Genomic DNA, 21,674 nt, shown 5'->3' with positions numbered 1-21,674 from the left:
ATTGGGTTTCCCCACCCCCCACTTTCTGATCTATGAAATGTTGTTAGGACCATTCAATTTAATTTTGGGTTTGGCAATTTTTTCTCCCCCAGAAGTGTACATCCAAAGCTATAGACCCCAAAGAGGATATGATGACAGAGTGCTTCAAACATACAGGGGACATGGATACTATGGAAATAGAGGGGATTCCATGGCAGAATATGCCCCTGCATGGTATGTACCACTCATAGATAGCAGAAGTAGCTGACATAAGTCAATGCTACCAATATACTAGTTGCTATAGGTGCACTTGGAGTTGCTCCAACAGGTCCCAGCAATCTTACCAATCTCAAGTACAATTCATGTATTTGCCAAGGCAATCTAAATCACAACAGCAGCTATTCATCCAATCTGATAAGTCTTGACATGCGTTAATGCTGCATAAAGCCACACTGCCCATTGATTATATACAGCAACAAATTAGCCTTCAATTAAAATTAATTTACATAATTTAAATGAGTAACATCAGAAAAACAGCAGAACATCCTTGGTCACACCATCATGACATCTACTCACCTCTTCCAGTTTTATTCATGCTCTCAATAGTTTGGCACGATTATGTTTTGTTTGGTTTATGTACGTAGTGCTATAGACCTTAAACAGCAGCATGAACAACTCGGGGGAAACATTTGGGTCCCCCTTCTTTGTAACACACATAGTGGAATTAAAAGCAGACAAAGACAATGACATGTTTTCAAATGCTCATCTCTGAAAACAGGGTGTTTTTTTTTTTTTAACTCATAAATGCCATTTTTATGAATGACATTTCCAGGCAAATGGAGGAAGGCTCTTAGTCTTTATGAGGAAAAGTTCAATTTTATTGTCATTATTCCATGTACTTAGTATAAATTGAAATAGATGTTAATGTCCTCCTCTATAACACTGGCTGGAAATACTTGCCTGAAAGGTAAACGCCTACCAGGGATTTGAATAAATACAATCAACCTCTACATTATTTCACATAGTAATGACACTGACATTACAAAGAATGAAGAAAGTGTGCTTTGCCTTCTTATGTACTTGTTTTTGTTCTTGCCTTGTTATATAGTTATTCATAACCTCAAAATTCTGTGATTAGAAAAGAATAGTAGTACTAACTATAGTCAGTTTGGCCTATTCAAAGCCAGACTTCCTGTTTAATAGCCAGTGAGCAAAATCAATTGAGTCTGACTCTGACTATGACTCTTGAGAAGGATCTCAAGCGAGGAATGGCCAGTTCACACAGACAATAAGCAGCTCCCCATCTGTCTTGTGTATAGAGAAAATCCTGTATAAACAGCACTGTATGCTTAAAATGTTTGGTTTTCATTAAGGGCTATAGATTTCGTCTTGATGCTGCAGGCCTGCTATTTGACTTCCACTCCCTCTCTCTTGGTTTGTGGTACAGGGAATTCATCTGCATTTTAAAGGCTAGATTGAATTCAATTTCAATTTCTCATAAAGACCTTTGAAACTGAATTACTGGGCTATGATGTCCTCTTTTATTTGCTCATTTCCATGTAAATCTTTTTAGAGGTTTTTTTAAGCTCAGTCTCAGAACTAACATGCATTAGAAGCAGAGGTGTATAAAGTTCATGTTCAAAAAGTAAAAGTCCTGCCACTATTCTGTATTACCTAGATGATTTCATCAATTAAGTCTACCTGCTGGCTTGGCCTAATTAGCAAATTTGAGGTGGATGGAACTAAATCCTGGGATGGGTTTTACATTCTGAACCTGAGCTATTTGTTACTTTGATGAACCACAAACAGAAAAGGAATGCAACTGCACTGTAAAAAGAATCACACCTTTATCTGCCAGGTGCAGGAAACATGGGACCTTCCTCCTCATCACCACCTTAAAGTGCTCCTGGAAGTTATCCCTGAATACTGTGTGAAACTCACCTAGAGATGAGTCTTTACCGAAATGTGCATGTCCTCACATGACCCCTGCATTACTACCTTGCTCTACTCTATTAACATAAAGTGGTGCTTTATATTTAATTAAAATGGGGTGTAAAGCCTGCAAAATTCAACAGCAGCAGATTTTTAACAGCACTGCTTGCACTGCAGCTAACAGATGAGAGGTCAAGATAACAGACTGAAAAATCATGCAGAAATCATTTTCTAAATGAGTTTAAGATATGCAATTAATATACTTCGCTTCCTTATTTTTTATATCAGAAATTAGATGTAAAATAGAGCATTCTACTGTGAATTTAAAACATGGCCAAATTTCTATTATATAACCCGGGTGTGTGCACAACTATATTAAAATTCAAAGATAACATGGAAGAAATTATATGAATGTTTCCATAAACCAAGGGTAAAGAAGATAAAAGATGACATTTGTGAAATTTATGGGGGCAGATGCAAAGGTAACACTAACATCAGTTTAGTGTTTGTTTAGAGATTCCTAGATGTTTGTGTAGGCCTATATTTTCACTCCCTTTAAAGATTGTGTATGTATGCTGTATATGCTAATGTTTGTATGCTGCCATAGCAGACTTTTGCATGGAGAAATGCATACCATCCAGCACCAGAACAATGGTTCCACAACGTTCCATTCCAAATATGCCTCAAGTATTCCATTCAAACACTGTATGTGCTCCAGATCCTGAAAAGTAATGCGACACATGAGCTGAGCATATTAACTGTAGATCAAATGCACTGTAACTTAAAAGAGCCTGAATGTGTAGTAAAAGTACAAAGACTTTCTCTGATGTCTGAAACATCTCTTTTGAGATCTTTTTTAGCCTTTTCACAAGAAGAGCTAAGGGCTCACATCTTTGCCAATTTTACAGAAAAGGCTGAGGGAGACAAAGGCTAATAACTCAACATGAGTTGGTCCCAAACACTGTCGAATAGTGAGGCAGAACAAGAAAGACAGAAATCCTGTCCTGCCTTGCATTAGCAGGCTGAGCTGTTAGCTGAGTTTCTAGCATCTTGCCTTGCAGTTCCTCAAAATGCAGCAAACCCAATCTAGACCTAGTTTTTGCTGTTCAGAGTCACAATTTGAATAGAGTTATTCGCATGGGCAGAGGAGAAACTGTTTTAGAACCAAGAATGGGCACAGGAGACTATTCTTCAGTATTAAGACACTTTATACATTACCTGCCCTGGGGGCAGTGATAACTGACGTATCTTGTAGTGGGGCAAGTTCACATGGTAGGATATGCAATTGCTCAAAATGACTTGTATCTGTACCTCTTTTTTTATTGCACTTTTTCCAGCCTCATTTCTATCTTGCTGCACCATGTAAATGGCATAAACAATCTGAAATAGTCCCGTCTCTCTTCCACAGAATCACAAAAAAAGACTTTCCCAGTGCAAATACATGCTTGAAATCCACCCCCAAAAGGCAGTGGAGGAGAGAGGGATGGAAGAGAAAAATATGTGAGTCTTTAGACTTTAAAGATCAAAATCTTTCTGACTTCAAACATGCAGGATTTCCTGGCCTACCAGCCTGTCTGTCAGAAATGAGAGAGGAGACAGAAGAAGCGAAGTGTGCCTCCATCTCTGACACACTTCCAGAAAAATCTTGGTGCCTGACAGACACCATTAAGACAGGCAGCCAAGAAGTAGACTGCACATTCTTTCTTTGAAATCAGTACACAGGGCCACATTTAGGAGGTGAGAATCATCATTTCTGCCAATGATGGCTAATGATGCACACGCCCACATGCTGCATCTAAAAATAACTGCAGCAAACGTCTCAATAAGTGCAACACAACTGTTACTTATAATGTTGCTCATTCTTTTTCTAACAATGGATAACTATTCAGTATCCTTCTGTATTAGGTGCTTGCAATATGATTTATATGTCACCTTGTCAAGTGCAGTGGATCTTGGGATATCAGGAATATCAACAACACTGGCCTCAGATATGGAGGAGGAACCAAGATTGGAGAAAACCTGTAGAAAGTGATATGATGACAACTACGTTTAGTCACCTCTTCACCCCATGGAACTAGATCTCCCCATATCTATGAGTCTATGACATACTCAGTTACCTTATGTGTAAGCTTGGCTTGCTCTTGCTGGGTTGCTATAAGACTCCGCCACTGCAGCCTCAGTTTACCATACTGCCACTGCAGGGTCCTCACATCTTGTCTGCATGATGCTCCATCCATGCCACACGCGCATAAATCCAGCGCCAGGTCCTCCAGACCATGCATACCCTGGGAGACCATGAACATGCAGGTGACATTTGAGCTGTGTAGAGCTGTAACATAAAATACTCACACACACATTCATCTCAGTGATGAGCAATTTAATGTAACCAAGTCTTCTGAACTATGTACTTTCATATACTGACAAATTTCAACAATATATTATTTTAATAGCGTTTCTTAATCTAGTAATTCAATCAATAAAAGAAGGAAACTAATTCTGATTTCTATTTAATTTGCTATTTAAATCTTCCATCTTTGAGCATACAAGCATCCGTCATCTGCAAGTAATCATGGAAATAATTATTATGGGGATATTAAATAAGATTTTTTTAATTAGCATTCCAAGCTAAAAACGATGTTTTCTTGATGCGATACAGTATTTCATTTTTCAAAAAGTGTGTTATACTGCCATCTGCTGGATCAATCCGCAAATGCTTTTGCGTCTCCTGCATAGTCATTGAATTTAAAACCGAAATCGGTTCGTACTAGTTTAACCCAGGCCAATAGTGTTGATTCCCGATAACGTGTTCTTCAATAACCCCAGTATAGTTTCATTATGTCTGACGTATGGATAAAAATGGATAGCAGTTAATGATAAGTAAGGACCGGGTAGTATGACTATTGGCATAATGCTAATGCTTTCTTTCTTAGTTAATATTTACAGATGAAGTTTTCGAAGTCGTATTTAATAAAATGATTACCCAGGCTTGGCCAAAAAGAGGCCTTTAAATCTGGAATGCAACCCTTTTGGTCAGGTATTCATATTAGCATGTTTTGGATTAAGTTTTTCTTAATAGGAAAAAAGTGGGTGGTGAAAGTAGATGTTTACAATATGCACACTGAACCAAATGTCGGAGCCTTACCTTAGCAGATGAGAGCAGCTCTAATTCCAGACCCTTCTCTCCTAACAAGGACACGAGCAAGTTCCCTGAAGCCATCACCCAGCCGAAGGCTAGCAGCAAGTCTCTGCTCCCAACCTCATGTCTACTCCCACAGGCCCGGGGTCCTGCCACCCACCAGCCCCTATAACCGCTGTGCCACAGAGCACTACTCACAAACCTGAACTGTGAATCTGAAAGCAGACAGCATCCATTCACCGCAGAACACCATAAAACACGGACGCAGATTTAGGATGAGATGACATTCACATGATGGTTTGATTAGAAACACTAACATGGCCAACAACAATTGATCGCTAGAATTAGCATGATGAGTTCACGAATGCAGCATTTTACTTTAATTTTAGTAGTATTAATAAAACGGTTAAGGCAAGCTTTATACCTAAGTCTGGGTATGCTGCCTCTTTGCATTCATGGTCCTGTACAAACACCTTCATTAGGAGAGTATTAAGTAACCTCCATAAGTCTTGTGCCTGCAAACGGAAACACAGTAGCTAGTGAGTTGACAACCAAGGTTTTGTTCTCACTCTACAATCCCATTAGACGAAGGCCTTTATATGCGAGATATTAAATGAGACATTTCACACAGCTCTACATGTTTTAAAACCGCTCTCAGAAAACATATCTCCCTATCTGTGAGGAAAGGATAACTTTACTGGAAAATGTGTTTGAACAGAATGGAAGCTAGCTCATCAGTTCTTGATTTAACAATGAATTAGCTAGGTTAGCTAACGCTAGCTGGTTCCGAATGGAGTAAACTGTCCTACTAACCGCCTCCGTCTTGTTGAATTTGGCTCGCCTAAACGTTTCAGCAGTTGGTACCGGCCCAATGCCAACAGCCGAGAGAAGTTTTAAAAGTGTCGTGATCACTTCTTTGACTTTAACGTTCTTCTCTGGGTGCATTTTTGATTCATAGTCCATATATGCGTGTCGTGGGGGACGCTGATGGGGTTAATCGTTATGAATCGACATCAACTTCCTAGTTGGACAAGTTTTCCGCGTAATATCGCTACAATTGTCATCCAATAAGAATCGCCGACCGCCAGTTAAGTGACGTCGCTGTTTCCTTATTTCACAATTTCTCCGCGTCCCTTCATCCCCTTGACAACACAGGTTCACTCATCTCGTAAAACCAGTTGTCTAAGGCCTGCATTGGTATAGCTACATATTTTTTTAATCATAATTTTGCTTTATTAATATGCCTTTAAAAATGTTCCCCGTTTCCCAGTATGTGTAGACACGAAAAAATTATGCCTAGTAGTGAAGACAAACTCACAATCATGTCCTTTTATTTCAAATATTTTAAAATGTTACAAAACACACGACAGCAATTGCACATATGCATATCATATACACATGCCTAAAAATAAGCAAAGTAAAATCAAGTTTTAAAAAATGTTGTATCACAAAATCTTTAAAAACTATTGCAAACTTAAAAAACCCAAAAAGATTCTCCATTTATTTAAAATACTTCTAATATAATAGTCCATTAGATTTATTATTCTACAGAACAGTTCTAGAAAGTGTTATCTGTTTGCATTTGTTCCATTAGCTTTACTCTGACGTTTTAGTGCAACAAAATATACAATAGATAAGTAATGTGCTATTACAAAACCTGACACCAGGATCACTGGCATAAGTTGTTTTTTTTTGTTTTCTTTTGCACAGTTGTAGTCCTTTTATACTGAATACTTGCAACCCTATGATGGACAAATAGTACAAAAGCTTTACTACAATAAAATATACATATCTGGGGAGGAAACACCCCATATACATAACTATTTCAGATAAAAGCTTTAAATTCCACACATGCCAAATTATTTTAGGCATAGATTAATTGTTAAATCAAAGTTGTATGCCCTTAAAAGGTATAAAGTCTCTTACAGTTTTTTCATAGTTTACTAAGCAACCAGTCAGAACAACTATGAAAAGCTACATACTGCCACAATCCTTTTTGGTAAACTGGTGCAGTGCATTAGTACCATATATTACCAGTCTAATAATCTTTAACTATTCCATCTACTAAATATGAGTAAATACATTTTTAAAACAGCCTTTTCAATAGGTGCTAAAAACCTAAGAGAATTTATTTAGCTCCTATGATTATATAAATACACATTAAGTTTAAAAATCTGCAAATATTGCATGGTCTTTTAATTGTTTACACACTGGCATTTGAGTAATAAAAATTCTACTACCATGAATATATAATATAGACTGTGTTAAGTCTCTCCCTCTCTCTCCTCCTCCTCCTGCTTAATCACTGGGATCCCTAAGGATGAAATCAGTTAAAAGAGCCATTAGGACACTTAATTCCCAAACTTTTCCAAATGACTGATGCTACTATCAGTAGGCTTAGCCTTAAGTAGTTGTGTGGTATATGCGTACCAAAACATATGACTAAAAGTAAAATTGTATCCATGTTTTATCTGCAGTTCTATATGTTTCTTTATGTAACAAAAAGCAAGTAGAGCTTTCAAAATGTCATACCATCAAGTTTTTTTAGATTTGGGACCCTTCTGGTGGCCTCATCTATCCAGGTGCCTTCAGCAGAGTACTTTTCTTCTAAAGGATTCCCCACAAAGACCAGGTCTACCAATGAGGGAAGGTCTGCGAGCTTCACAAACTCCCCTATTTTGGAACACAGAAGTAATCAAGTACAATTACAACATGGTTATGACAAAACAGTGACACCGAAATTTTATAAATGTTCTTTGCATGCTATTTTATTGAGTGGATAACACTCTTACCCCACTCCTTCACCAAATTGTTGGATATATACAGGACTCTGAGTTTCTTCATGACATGGATTCCCTTCAGTTTCTCTATGAGGTTATATGAAATCCATAGTTCTTCCAATGTGTCCCCTACTGCCTCCTACAGTTCACAAAGCCCGATTTAATAAATATACATATTTTTAATACTTTTATTACTCTTTAGGACATTGGAATTAAATGTTATGATTTAAACATCTACTGTTATAAATATAAAGTTTATAAAGTTGATACTTATATTCTCCCTTTGGTAAGATGTCTTTTTTCACTTACGAGGCCACTGAGATTCTTGATGTTATTACGGCCCAAGGACAATATCTTGAGGTTTTCTAAAAGAAACATATGTTATATCTTATCATCAGCTGATAATTGCTGTGAAAGTAACAATCTCTTTAAACATTTGAAAACATAAAGGATGTTTTTACATTTTCCATGTGAGACATAACTTAAGCCATTCAAATACTCACTTAGCCCATTCAAATTGGCAATTTTTTCAATACAGTTCGTTGACAGTGATAGTTTCCTTGATGATACAAAAGAGCAAACAATGTGGGGAGAAAACACAGAAAAAATTGATAATTAACTAAAAAGATAGATGAAATAGGCTAAAATATTTAAATGCAAAGAGTAAACTCACTCGCAATTGATAAGGGTTGAGAGAGATGCATCCATTTTTTCAACTGGAGGGATTTGGCCATACAGCTTCACCGCTTTAGCCTCACCGGCTTTCTCTCCTGACTTCTCCTCCTAACGAAAACCAACCAGCAAAAATATAATTATCTTATAACTGTACACCTATAAAGTTAATTAAAACTGCAAGATTTGATTTTGCAGGAGCATATATTGATTAGTCCTTACCCATTTTACCAAGGCCTCTTTAATAGTAGTTGCTTTTGCCTAAAGAAATAAGACATCCTTTATATGACCCTGCAGGTTAAGTTAGCTATATTTGCAAAACCTCCAATACTTGTACAAACATAGCAGGCTACCCACGTAACCAGTGATAACTAAGAGTTATTAACATCCATTTGTATTACGTCTGCTTGATACCAAGTTAACATGTGGTCAGTTCTATTCGGGTAACCTTTTGTAATGAGAACAAATCTTAACCAGTTACATAAAATCACATTTATTTGCAGTTTATTTTGCAAACTAAATAACGTTAGCTAATAGCTCCGCTAATGCTCTCTGGTTAACCTAGCCAGTTTGGTAGATAGCTCGCTGGCTAGCTAGGTTAGCCAGTATAACCCATAGTATATTATGTTCTGTTAACACGGTGACTCCTGGTTGTTGGCTTGGTTAGCCAACTAGCTAGCTAAATAAAAATATCTCAATTATTTTACTGAGTACATACATTTTTTTCAGTGCATATTATGTATTTGAAACTTCTAAATTCTCGTATCATATTCCCTTCGGCAATACTGCAACTACTATCATTTACTGGAAATAAATAATTTTTGAAAGATGGATTAGCCACTCACCATGTTATCCTCAGTGGTTGCTATGGAACTGTCATCCCACTACACGCATGCGCTATCTTAACATCCTCCAACGTGACTAAATTCCATCAATGCAAACGCTGAAACTCCGGTTACGTTTTTGTAGTTGGTATTTCTTGACAGCGACGCATGGGGAACACAGGGTAGGCCACACTGACGTGGGCTGCTAACCAATAAAAAGTAAGCACAACGAGCACTATAAAATATCCGTATGGACTAATAAAACAGGTACGGACGAATGACATCACTGTCGGGTCCATATTCTCAATCCCCACTCTTAAATACCCTTTATATTGGTTTCAATGTAGTTAGCCTACTAGGTAATTCATAGTAGGCCAGTTACTTAATAATATGCCTTGAGATTAATAACAATTAATGAACCTGGAGTTGAAAAGGTAAATAATAATAAATGCTTAGTTCTCAGACATATTACGATAAGTATCAGACGTCCGTGCCAGATGTGATCAGGTGTGTGTGGGTGTAAATGCATGCATTTGAGCATTCTTATAACATAGCCTACACATCCTAAATTGTATTTTTGTACTAAGGTAAAGGTGAAATCCTACAGTAACTTTGCAGTCTGCTACAATTTGGAATAAATTGTTTGAAGGCCAGTGATTACACTGACTGTAACGCGAGCCGGAAGCTAACGCCGAGAGGAGAAACATAAACGACCAAAACGAACACACAACATAACAACGGAGAAAGGAGCAGCGAAGTAAAAACGAGAAAACACGCGAGAACACAACAGGCTAGAACAAATACAAAGGGCAGAGGAAATACGACAGGGATTAGTACAACAAAAAGGCTACATCCATGATAGGTTAGGATAATGATCAGCGACGAGACTGCTCGCGCACACGTTTAAATACATGAATTAATTAGTAGGAAACAAAAAGGTGAAACTAATGAGGCAACGAAATCCTGGAAGTAAACAAACAAACAAACAAAAGACACTAGACAGGGTAACCATAGAAACAGATGCCAGGAAGGGACTAACCATGACAGACTAACCATGACATGATATTTTAAGGAATACCTTTACACGTACTTAGTTGTGTAATTATCCAATTAGTCAATCATGTAGCAGTAACACAATGCATAAACATTTGCTGGTACGGGTCAAGAGTTTCAATTAATATGAGTGGCAGTTTTGTGGACAGAAACACCTTGTTGATGAGAGAAGTTAGAGGAGAATAGCAAGATTGATTTGCACTGACAGAAAGGTTAATGTAACTTAAGTAACCACTCTTCAACCGTGGTGAGCAAAAAAACATCTGTGAACACACAACACATCAGTGGCAGGGGCAGTGGTACCTCAATGGTTAAGGTACTTGAGTAATCAGAAGGTTGCTGGTTGAAGCACCTCCACCAAGTTGCTCTTGTTGGGCTACTGAGCACAGCCCTTAACCCTCAATTGCTCAAGTCATATTCAGTATTCAGTCATAATTGTAAGTTGCTTTGTATAAAAGTTCCAGCTAAATGCCATAAATGTAACACACTGAACCTTAAGGCAGTCCCTTACCAGCCAAGAACAACAATCTGAGGCTGATGTGGGCACAGGATCACTGTAATTGGACAGGTAAACATTGGAAACCATTGCCTGGTTGGAGAAACCTCAATTTCACCTGTGGCATATGGGTGTCTTGATCAGAATTTGGCATAAACAACATGAATTCATAGATCCAACCTGTCTTGAGTCAATAGTCACATGTCCTAATGGTGTATATATAATGTTTTCTTGAACCACATTGGGCCCCCTTATATCAGCTAAGCATCAGTTGAAAGCCATGGCCTCTTTATTGACTTTTGTTGCAGACTATTTGCAACCCTTTATTCCTTAATGGCTACTTCCAGCATAGTGATAATGTCACAAAGCACACACAGAAGCATCTCAAACTGGAACTGCGTGTGTGTGTGTGGCTTTCATTCCCCTCAATCTGTAAGTTTTTACTGGAAGGGTAGAAATTCTGGTGAAACAAAATATGGTTAATATTATATTCATCAAGGCAATCATGGTACAACCATGTGAAACCGCCTTTAATCTCTAACCAGGCAAGTAGAGGATATAAGCATTTACGGTTCCTGGGTCATTTGTGTTTCTACACTCATACCACTGGGTGGGACTGTTGTGACACTATTCTCAGCACTTTCGAGTTTATTCTGTTGTGCTAAACTAGCTAGATAGGAATTACTCAGGTTCCAGTGCCCGATGCATTTGTGCTTAGGGTCTTAAGTGTATGGAATTATATTTTATTGCAAAAGTTATAACTGCTCCTATAGCAAAGAGATATTTCAAGACAATATTGTTGGAGGGAGTAGGCTATAAAAGACTTATAGCTTTCCATTGTGGTATGTAGTAATAAGCAGATGATTTGGTAACTATCAACTTTAGAGAAAACCGTAAAATCGGACTTTTCTTAATCATATACATTTGCTGTCAGTGTATATAGATTATATAAGATATATATATTGTTCATGAAACAGTTCACATATTTTATGCTCTATCGCTTTAGATTGTCTACATTCTGAGAAAGGCAATTGCAGCACATTTTTGGCCTTTAGATTATTGTGATGGAACCGAGAATAAGTTGACAAATTTATAACTGACATCCACGTTATTCTGACACAGGCATGCGCAATGAGGGCTGTGGTAGTCGAAACCTCCTCCAGAGCCAAGCTGCAACTATTCAGACAGCAGTCTCAGTTCCTGTTTCCGCCCGAACCCCTCAAGATTTCTGCCCGCAGCATCTTTGTTAATCGAAAGAGTGTCTGCAGGGATACATTTCATTTCTTGTCATAGTGAGGTAAGCATATCTCTTTTATTATGTGATCTAGAAACAGAGGAATCGATGCTTGTTTCACCAGTCCGTCCTTTCATTCCCGGCCTGTTGCTAGCTCTTTCGACTGCTCTCGAGACGTAGCGATAGCCATCTAGCTATATAACGGACGTGGTTTCATTTCGTTGCGAGACCACTGGAAATGCAGATTTGGTTAAATCCATGGGCAGTGTATGCGCATGTAGTCCATAGTAGAAAATACAAATTAACTCTTTATGTTGGATTATTATAGAGACGAAGGCGGCAGCGAGTTTTTTAGCTGCATGTCATTTGGTTACTTCTGTCAACGAATGAACAGTCGTGCAACTGAATCAGGAAACCCATCATAAGCAGGTGACTCCCTTGTGCTACCTTAACCACATGTGAACTAACTAGCATTATTACAGTGATGGTGATCATGTCCAACTGAAATCAGTAGCTACCATGTAACAAGCTGGTCGTAGATGGTAGCTAGCGAGAGAGCTAACGAATTTACTTTGAAGTATGAAGTATCTATCTTACTTAAGTCATATACTGGACCTTGATATAATACTTTTTCTGAATGTTCCTCATGGTACACATGCAACTTCAACTGAATAATTTGAACTAGCTCTCAGACCATGAATAGTGCAATGGCAGTAGCAAAGGATGCATCGTTCTGAAGTCAGTCGGGCATAAACGCTGTAACGTTAGACTTCGAAGATGAGTTAGTAGGCTACATAAAAGATCATATTTGTATGCTATATGCAAAATAATTTTGCTTTGTGTAACCTTTTGACACCGAGGAACAGAAATTCAGTGCCAATTCTGACAGGACACTTGCTCCATATTTTCTTTTGCCAACCACGTTTTAGGCTCTGAAAAGTTGACAGCCTTGTCATGTTGAAATATCGTCGGCTTTTTGTATTGAGGGATGTATTCTCTTCTGTTATTGCCCATGGTGTCCATTCTGACTTATAATCGATTTATTTGTCTAACCCATTGTAGCCTACTATCGATATCCTTTACAGCTTTGAAGCCATAATGTAGCCTCAAGTCAATTGTTTCCCATGTTTTGTTTTGTTTTGTTTTTTTGCTAATAATAAAAAAGCTTCTTGTGTGTGCTTTTTTGCCATATCTTGTCTAAAGTGTTTAATTTATTAACAAGAAAACATCTTTCCTCCATCTTAATGTTTTTACCAAGGCTGCTTGCTGCCTGATTTGGCCATATATGTGAATTGGAATTGATTTTTAAAAGTAGCTTCAACCCCCCTCGTGAGAGTTGACAGGAGCTGTGCATCTGGTCATGTATTAGGTATCTTGGAAATGATTATGGGATGTGTGCCTTCTTAAGTGGAAGCTGTTATTGGGGAGAGGTGATAAGAAGCTTTAGAGAATGTTGAAAGGGATTCTCAAGTATTCAGACATGAAGCGTTGATGTCTTCAAGTCTATTTACTTAATTGAGAGTTTACCAGAGCACATTTCTTCATTATTTTTACAGATGGTTTATGACATTCTTTTATTTCATTAGATTAAAGTCTTTGATTCAGATGTACTGTACTATGGTGAAGAACTAACTGTACAAATTTATTCAAAGACATATAAAGTCAGCTTGAGGCCTCTATTATATCATAGCCTCTTGCTATTCAATAACCATCTTATTCCAGATCCAGTATCACTTTCTATCAAATCAGTCAGTGATTTGGAGAAAGAGACATCTGTGAATAGACCAGACTTCTGTGAGAGCACTTTAAATGGTGTTTAATTCTGTCTTTTTGTTCATGGTTTTTCTTTTTCTTTTTCTTTTTTGTTTTGTTTCTTGAGGTGGAGAAGAAAATGATATTAACACGATTGTTTAAAAAGGGATAAAAGAATCTTATCTTCCCAGCTTTATTTCTAACTTTAGTGACACCTTTGTAAATCTATGGTATTTGGAGTGGCATATTAACTGAAGTTCTTGAAAGGCTACAGCCCACAGAAGTGGATGTTGAGAGTATAACAGTAAAAGATGTTTTGCTTCCCATGTTCTACTTATTTGGACTTCACCCTCACAGCTTATGTCTGATGGTTCATTTGAATACTTCCTGTAACAAAGATAATGGAGTAGTAAAGTGTTATCACACAAATTCTTCCCATCTTAGCTGTTCTCATCTTCTCATCTGAGCTGTTCTCATCGTAATTGTCACATTTGAAGATGATTGGATGTTTGTCACATTTGGAGATTTATGGATGTTTGCATAATGAAGTGTAAATCTCATAACATCATTGATTAGATAATTACACCTGAAATGAACTGGGATGAGAACTGAAACTTATTGAAAATAGTTCAGGTTCAATTCTTCTTGAATGGCGAGATGAGGGCATGCATTCAGTAGCTGCTTCACTTTCTTTTTCCATGAAATAAAGGTCAGAAGAGGAGCTGCAGAAAACCTCCAAACTATAGGCAAAATGAGACTTTTCTCTCTCTCTCCCGCTCTCTCTCTCTCTCTCTTTCTCTCTCTCTCTCTCTCTCTCTCTCTCTCTCTCTCTTGCTTCCTGTCTTACTTGTTCTTCTGTTCTTTCAATATCAGTTTCCATGGCGATGTGGGCAGCGGGCGGGGAAACAGGTTCTGATTAGTTTTAATGACAGTGTAGTTTGCTTCTCTTGGTAGAAGAAAGAAAAGCTTTCCAACAGGTGATTTTGTATGAATAGAGGTAGGTAGGGGATTGGAAAGAAGGAGAGGGCCAGATAGAGAGTGAGTGTGTGTATGTGTGTCTGTGTGTGTGGTAAGTGTTTGATGGATGATGAACAGAAAACACAGCAAAGGTGGAGACTAGTCACATAGTCTGAATCTCTGGCAGGCAGCCTAATGGCTGTAGTGTGCAGCATTTTCTTATGACATAGCCACACGGGCATTCACTGTCTCACTCACTCATTGTTCTCATGTGGTGGTCTACATCCACGCCATGGCTCAATGGCAGCACTCAACTCTGGTACCCATTTCCTCCCGTCTTGCTTGCAGAGATAGTTGGAAGACAGGTTGGAGATCATGACTAATTCCAAAGTGGACTCCATTCCTAATGAAAGCTGCATCCTGTGCATGTCTAGAGGTGGGTGCTTTGTAGGTTCTACGGAAACTGCATTTGCACACATCAGATCTGACAGAGGCCACTATAAATACCTCCCTACAATGAGGGAGTGTTCCTTTTGGCAGCTGCTGAGGGAACCACTGAACCACAGCCCAGCAGCCATGGAAAAGCAATCTAGACCAAATGCAGGCCTGCAGGGGTCTTTCAACCCGTTTTCCTTGGAACCATTACATTATAGTTTGGTTAATTTGTTTGCCTACCTGAGGGCCTCAGTGAAAATGCAGATAATGTGCATGGGATGTTCTGAGTGTTCTCTTTGCCCTTGTCAGGGTAAATTCAGATGTGCAGTAGAGTAAAATGGATCTTTATGTAGGTTCTGAATCAGTGTGTGTTATATCCTTTCCTAGAATGACGGACTGAACTAGGGCTGAAATGATTCCTCAAGAAACTCGAGTAATCGAGTAACTCACTTAAAAAAACTGATGCAAATTATTTGTATCAAAGCTTCTTTTAATCCATATAACTATATCCACGGTATTCCTACACCCCATTGTGCCTTGTGCCAAATATGTGCAAAACATTCATCAAGCCAAAAATATCCAGAGGCTAAATAATAGGCTCACTAAGAACAAAAATGTGGGAGCACAGCAAAACAACGTTAAAGTGAGGTAATATTGTATTACTTCTACTGTAGAAGGATGGGATAATATGAAGAATCCAGAAATCTTTTATTTTATTTTTTTTTAATTTATTTTTTTTTTGCGTATTTTCCTAGTGAATTGGATAGTGAAGGCAGTAAACTTAAAAGCAGACATTGGGGGCGATAGTTTTGTACGAGGAGGAACTCAATAACCTAGCATATGTTTATGTGGTTTATAGGACATATAAAAGAGTACTGAGGTTATGAAATGGGTGTTGTAGTTTATTAGCTTGCTGGTATATATCAGGTTTTGGCCTATTTTACTGGTGTTTGAACTCATACACTCTTAAAAATTATGGTTCTTCAATGGTTCTTTAGTAAAGGTAATGGTTCTGTTTAGAACCATGACTTCTATATAGGACACCTTTAGATCCCTTTAGGAAATCATCAACTGTATCTGGAATCAGTCTCAGAACACGTGTTAAATCATTCCAGTCCTTTACACTGTCATATCAACCCATCAGGAAAACACAAAGTACCGTTACTGACTACTGGGTACCACCAGGAATCAATAGAAACTGAATGGCTTCTTTCCTTGTTTACCAGGGAATGTAAAACCATTTATTTTGATTGTTTTGTTTTGTTTTGGGTTTTTTTTTGGGGGGTGGGGGGGGGTTCATTTTTGTTTTTTCATTACAAAAGTGTATACAGTATAGAATAAGATAAGACCAAATCAATGCCAGCAATTTTTAATTTATTTACCTTTAAAAACAAGATACAACATTACAACAAGATGGCATACGACATTTTCTGGGCTTTTTTGGTCCCGACTGCCCTTTACTGTACATGTTATACATTCAAGGGTTCTTTAGTAAAATTTGCTTAAATTGTTCTTTGCATGATGAAATGGTTCTTTAGATTGATGGAGAATGTGTTGTACATGGTTCTATATAGCACCAAAAAGGGGGTTCTTCTATTATATACAAGCTTGACATCATAACACTAGAAGAACCCTTCTTCATGCTATATAGAACCACTCCTCTTCCAGTTTACTCTACCAGTTTACTCTAGCTGACTCATGTAGCACAACAGCATCCTCATGTTGTGCAACCATATCCTCCCACACCCCCCTCAGGAGAGGACAGTAAGATTATGTCACTTTCTCTGGGCTTTTCTTGAAAGCTATGACTGTGTGCCAGCACATATAACCATATCCTTTTGAAGTTGAAAACTGCCCATCTCTCTCCACTCTGGCCCACTGACCCAAACCCCAATATACACACACAAACCCATACAGACAAGCAAACAAACACCGTGGCTGCAGAGTAGAGGGAGTGAGCGAGAGAGAGAGGTAGAGAGAGAGTCCCAGTTAGGAGGGAAAGGTAGAGGAGCATTTCTTATGCACCCGCATACACCCACTCATGCTGTGCCTCATTCTGCAGTCCTCAGCAGTGACCCCAGTGCTAATCTGCTGCCTCAGCTTGACTGTAGCATGGTTAGTGGCATGCCGAATGCCTCGTGGCCCGTTAAGTGCCTCTTTGGGACAATTAAGCATCCCACAGCGATGGATAGTGCTCTGTGGAAGGATCCATAAAGGGGATGGGGAAAGGGCAGAGCTCTTATTGGATGTTAGTAAAAGCCGTCTGAAGGACAAAGTCTAAAATCACCTAGTTGGTGAGCCAAGGTCCATCACAACCAACTGATGGTCCAGCTGAAGTTTCATTTTAGTGTTGACTGCAGGGCTAGTGCATGGTCATTCTCTGCCACTTAGATTAGGTCATGGGATTTGGCTGGTGAGCACATTCACTGGAATATAAGAAGATTGACATGATTGGATTGCACCTTGTGCTGATTTATATATGTCTCTGAATTAACACTGAATCAACAGTCACATTATTTTGCCAGGACACAATGTATCAGCTCCATTTTAGAAAGCTTGTGTTGTGTCCATGCTAGACTTACAAGTCACCAACCAGGCTACCTGTAACCACAGGGCCAATGCATGCAAGCTGCAGTTCACTAACCACCTATCCATCCTTCAGCTCCATGATGGAGGGAAAGTTGTTTGAGCAGCACAAGGACAGAGTTAGAAACCCAATGGCACTGTGGTTATCTATAGGTCTTTCAGTATAAAAGGAGCTTTTGGCTATGTCTGTTTTTCTCATTCCAGATAAAATATTTGACAGCATATTTCACAACCAAATTAGATGAAAATATTAAACATTAGATTTTTGTAGCCCTTTAGATACACAATGAAACTTAATTTATGCTCTGGAGAGCATGTTTTTCTTTTGAAAGTAACATTGTAGATAGCCTGTGGACTGACATGTAATCTTCATCTACATGCATACATTATATTTACCTTTGATACAAAATTTCTGTTTTAGTAACAGAAATTAAAAAAAATTCCAATCTCTTTTGGTTTTGCTGCTGAATGATCTTCCATGTGCAGCATGTTTATGTATTGTGGTCTTTTTTGTTACATAGAGGACAACAAAAGGAAATATAGGCTCTGAATGTTAATATTTAGGTGTCAAAATTGAAATTTCTTGCAGCTCCTAATTGCCTTTTGTCTTTTTGTCTGAGGTCGATAGGCCAGGTTCTCTGCCAAGTACATTTCAAGCCACAATACATATGATTTCTGTGCTTGTGGTAAAAGAAGAAAAAAACCCTTCCTGTTTTACCCAGAGAAAAATCTCAGAAATCTCATATATGCTGTTTGTGATGCAGCGTATGGAATTAAGATGAAATCAACTTGCAGATGAAATCATGCAGGTCAGGTTTATTAGGCAAAGGGAAATCCAAAGTTGTGGTCAAAATACAGCTTTGGACCAAAAGGTACAGTACCAATAATCAGTCTATTTAGGGAAACAAACCAGAATGGGATGAAGCTATGGCAACACCCAGAGAACAAACCAGGTTGTATACCAGGAAAACAAACACAAGTACCACTCAGCATGCACAGACAAACCATGGCAATATTTTTTTTGCAATAAGAGAGGGAACAGAGATAGGTTAAATAGACATAGTAAACCAGGAACAGGTGTACAACAGTTAATAATCAGGCAAGGTGGAATGTGGGAGCTGGCTGTGGTTGATGGGGCTGGTTGGAGTGACAGGTGGGCTGAGGGGATGAGGCTGATCTTGCATTGTTCTCTACTGCATTCTGTTGCTTACTTTTAAAAGTTTCTTATTCAGAAGTTTTTTGTTTATCTTTTTTTTTTTATATGTTGAAAAATATTCTTTAGACATCAGAAATGTACAACCTCTGTACCAAGGCTATGTGGTGTTTGTTTATGCCTGTCATTCACACAGTAGGAGAGACAGGGGGCTTGGTGCCCTGCATATAGCAAAAACAAACTCTAGCAGCAGTGGAACTAAGCCTATAGGTCTAGATGCAGCAGGCAGCATAAGAAGTCCTGGCCCTTTATGACTTTAAGCAGTGGAAGTTATGGATTGATAACTGCATAGCTGTAACGTTGAGTGGTAAGGAGGCGGACGCACGTGTGGAGAGGAGCGAGATTTATTATGGGCAAATCCAAAATCAGAGTCGTTTAGGCAGTCCAGGGTTGTAGAGCCGACACGGAGAGCACTGGGAAACATGATTAAACAAAGCAAACACACAAAGGCACATGGGAAAGCAGGCTATAACTAAGGCAAGGGAAAACTCAGGGCTAGGAAACACAAAGGCACGGAGTACAAAGAACCAACCATAACGAAATACATTCACAAAGTAAATAATTCAAACATCCAAACAATGAACAGCCCCGACCAAGGCACACAACAGGGTTTAAATACATGAACTAGAAACGAGGGACAGGTGTACACAATCAAACAATGTGATGACAAAACGAAACTATGGAACGGAACTAAACTGAAGACACGGAAAACACGCAACACGGAAGATGGAATGGACTGATCGTGACAATAGCAACTAGGAGTTATGTCTGAGATCACATTACCTGAATTACTTGGTCACTGGATATTGCTGTCTTTATATTTAGCACAAAACCATGTGTGAATTATGTTAATTTTTATTGCTGAAACAGATTTTGGGTAATTTGCCTCTTACAGTCATGTCCTGCCTTACATAAAATACTTCTCTTTTCCTAGAAAAGTATTTCAAAGTAAGAACAGTGTGCCTCTGTAACTATACCTCATTTTGTATTGAAAACTTATTAGTAAGTCATGGGGTGATAAACTGTCCACCTCGGCAGTTCAGCTTTAGATGCAACAGAATACTGATTGCTGAGGAAAGGCTTCTCATCGTGATGAAGACAGAGAAGGGATTGGTGGCAAATCTGCATCATAGCGGCTGTGTTGTTTCCCTCCCCCACTTCTCCACACCTATCACCACTTTCCCAGCTACTACCAGATGTTTAGAAGGTCCACGAGGTCCATCCCTTATCACAGTGCCAGTGATGGATTGCTTGGTTAAAAATGCCTTCACCCCTCTTTCATGCTGTTTCTCATTCTATCTCAGCCTTCCTTTTTCTCCGTCTTTCCATGTCACCCTCTCGTGGTCTTCCTGGAAATCTAATAGCTGAGAAACAGCTTGTTGGGGCTGAGCTTGGCTGTTGACTACAGTTTAGGGGTTACAAAGTTGTAAGAGCCAGTGCAGGACAAAGCTACAAAAGGCATAGACACTGTGGCCACCTAATCTGATCAGTGGATTTAATATTGCTCTAATCCCGATAGCAATGACTCAAGCCCCTTTGTGTTGAAAAAGGCCCAGCTTGTCTTAATTAGGATCAAATCTAGGATCACCTATAATGAGTTGAGCAAGAAACAAGTGGGACAGGGAGACAGCTAGGGTGAATCATGTTGGTCGAGACAGAAGATATGATTTATTTATCTGCTTTTTCTGTTGAAGAAGCTTTGTTGTGCTTTGTTAATCACTTGCATGTTTTGAATTAGGACTGCGATTTGTGTGTATATTGGCAGCCCTGATGGATTTTTCAGATGGTAGGAGAAAATAGAGACTCTACAACACAGCCCTTGACCTTAATCCACACTACCATCTCAAACCAGGGAAACACTGTATGGCTTACCATGTTTCTCTAAGCAGTGTTTGTAAACACAGGCTTATGTTTATGACATTAACTCAGAACATGTAATTGCATGCAATTACAAAGGATGACTTGCTTTCTTATCATAGTCTTTCATGGTGTGTCACATGGGCCTCACTAAAAGCAGACAGGCAGATTGAGGTACAGTACTGTGATTCAGTTTGTTCAGGTTTTGTGGTGATTAACTTTGTTAGAAGTCATTTACAAAACTGTCAGGAAATCAAATCGGCTAGAAAAAATAAACAAAGCATGACAGGTTCAGCGCATGGTATAGTTCGGCTCAGTGAGGTCCAGACTGCCTGTGAGCAAGCCCTCTAGCCCTCCAGGGATGCACATGGTAATCAGCACATCTAATGACAGGCACCTGGACAACTGCTCTCTTGAGCCAGGTGCAAGTGAATGTTTCAGTGATGCAGTGATTTCTGTGGCTGATGAGGGTGATCAGAGGGTCTGTTGGTATAATCAGGGACTGCTTCTGAGATGTGGGAAGCAGAATTTCATGCTTTGGTGGTTCCCTGAAGTAAAAAAGTGTCGGCAAAGAGTCAGTGACAGACAGGCAAGCTTAGCAAAACCTCAGAAACTTGGTCAGATGCACTCAACCATACTGACTGCGCTACGCTAAACAGTATTATATCCTTAATTTCAAATCACGTTCTCTAATATTCTTTAAAATACTCATTCCAGAATCCTTTGCCTAGTTTGACTGTTTTTTATATTGTATAATTTAACAGATAT

The 21,674-nt window shown here is 38.7% G+C and overlaps 3 protein-coding genes across 8 annotated transcripts in view; 1 reads left to right on the top strand and 2 right to left on the bottom strand.

The window, feature by feature from the left end:
- tedc1 (tubulin epsilon and delta complex 1) overlaps positions 1-6,053 on the bottom strand; it is a 16,531-nt gene extending 10,478 nt beyond the window's left edge. For 3 of the 4 annotated variants that reach the window (XR_014125698.1, XM_027014027.3, XM_081722209.1), the window contains exons 1-6: positions 5,861-6,053; positions 5,472-5,562; positions 5,054-5,262; positions 4,029-4,196; positions 3,844-3,930; positions 2,546-2,632 (exon numbers count right to left, since the gene is read on the bottom strand). Coding sequence is in view for 3 of the 4 variants with exons in the window: in XM_027014027.3 (XP_026869828.2) it covers positions 2,546-2,632; positions 3,844-3,930; positions 4,029-4,196; positions 5,054-5,262; positions 5,472-5,562; positions 5,861-6,010 (792 nt within the window). In the remaining variant the exon portion in view is untranslated. The remainder of the gene's footprint in view (positions 1-2,545; positions 2,633-3,843; positions 3,931-4,028; positions 4,197-5,053; positions 5,263-5,471; positions 5,563-5,860) is intronic. The other variant, XM_081722210.1, reaches the window with a different exon arrangement.
- Positions 6,054-6,361: 308 nt separating this feature from the next.
- Positions 6,362-9,430, bottom strand: dnal1 (dynein, axonemal, light chain 1). The gene is made up of 8 exons (XM_027014067.3): positions 9,345-9,430; positions 8,722-8,760; positions 8,501-8,610; positions 8,331-8,386; positions 8,137-8,192; positions 7,840-7,966; positions 7,580-7,720; positions 6,362-7,361 (listed from the first exon to the last, which is right to left on the bottom strand). Exons 1-8 carry the CDS (start codon positions 9,345-9,347, stop codon positions 7,312-7,314), a joined length of 582 nt encoding a protein of 193 aa, XP_026869868.1. The 5' UTR covers positions 9,348-9,430; the 3' UTR covers positions 6,362-7,311.
- A 2,594-nt stretch (positions 9,431-12,024) lies between these two features.
- Positions 12,025-21,674, top strand: part of fut8a (fucosyltransferase 8a (alpha (1,6) fucosyltransferase)) — a 57,060-nt gene continuing 47,410 nt past the window's right edge. Inside the window, exons 1-2 of one of the 3 annotated variants that reach the window (XM_081722012.1) lie at positions 12,030-12,169; positions 12,435-12,535. The gene's annotated coding sequence lies outside the window, so the exon portion shown is untranslated. Of the gene's footprint in view, positions 12,170-12,434; positions 12,536-21,674 lie in introns of all 3 variants that reach the window. The other 2 variants (XM_027014073.3, XM_027014072.3) reach the window with 2 other exon arrangements.

This window comes from Electrophorus electricus, chromosome 10, assembly GCF_041902795.1.
Source record: "Electrophorus electricus isolate QZ-2024a chromosome 10, ASM4190279v1, whole genome shotgun sequence".
NCBI classification, from domain to species: domain Eukaryota; kingdom Metazoa; phylum Chordata; class Actinopteri; order Gymnotiformes; family Gymnotidae; genus Electrophorus; species Electrophorus electricus.
The sequence above is the reverse complement of the archived record's forward strand: the minus strand, read 5'-3'. Positions and strand labels throughout refer to the sequence as shown.

Coding starts and splice junctions, on each gene's coding strand:
- dnal1 (XM_027014067.3), bottom strand. Junction 7,967..8,136: donor TCAAGAATCTCAGTGGCCTC/GTAAGTGAAAAA, acceptor TGTGAACTGTAG/GAGGCAGTAGGGGACACATT. Junction 7,721..7,839: donor CAATTTGGTGAAGGAGTGGG/GTAAGAGTGTTA, acceptor GTTCCAAAATAG/GGGAGTTTGTGAAGCTCGCA.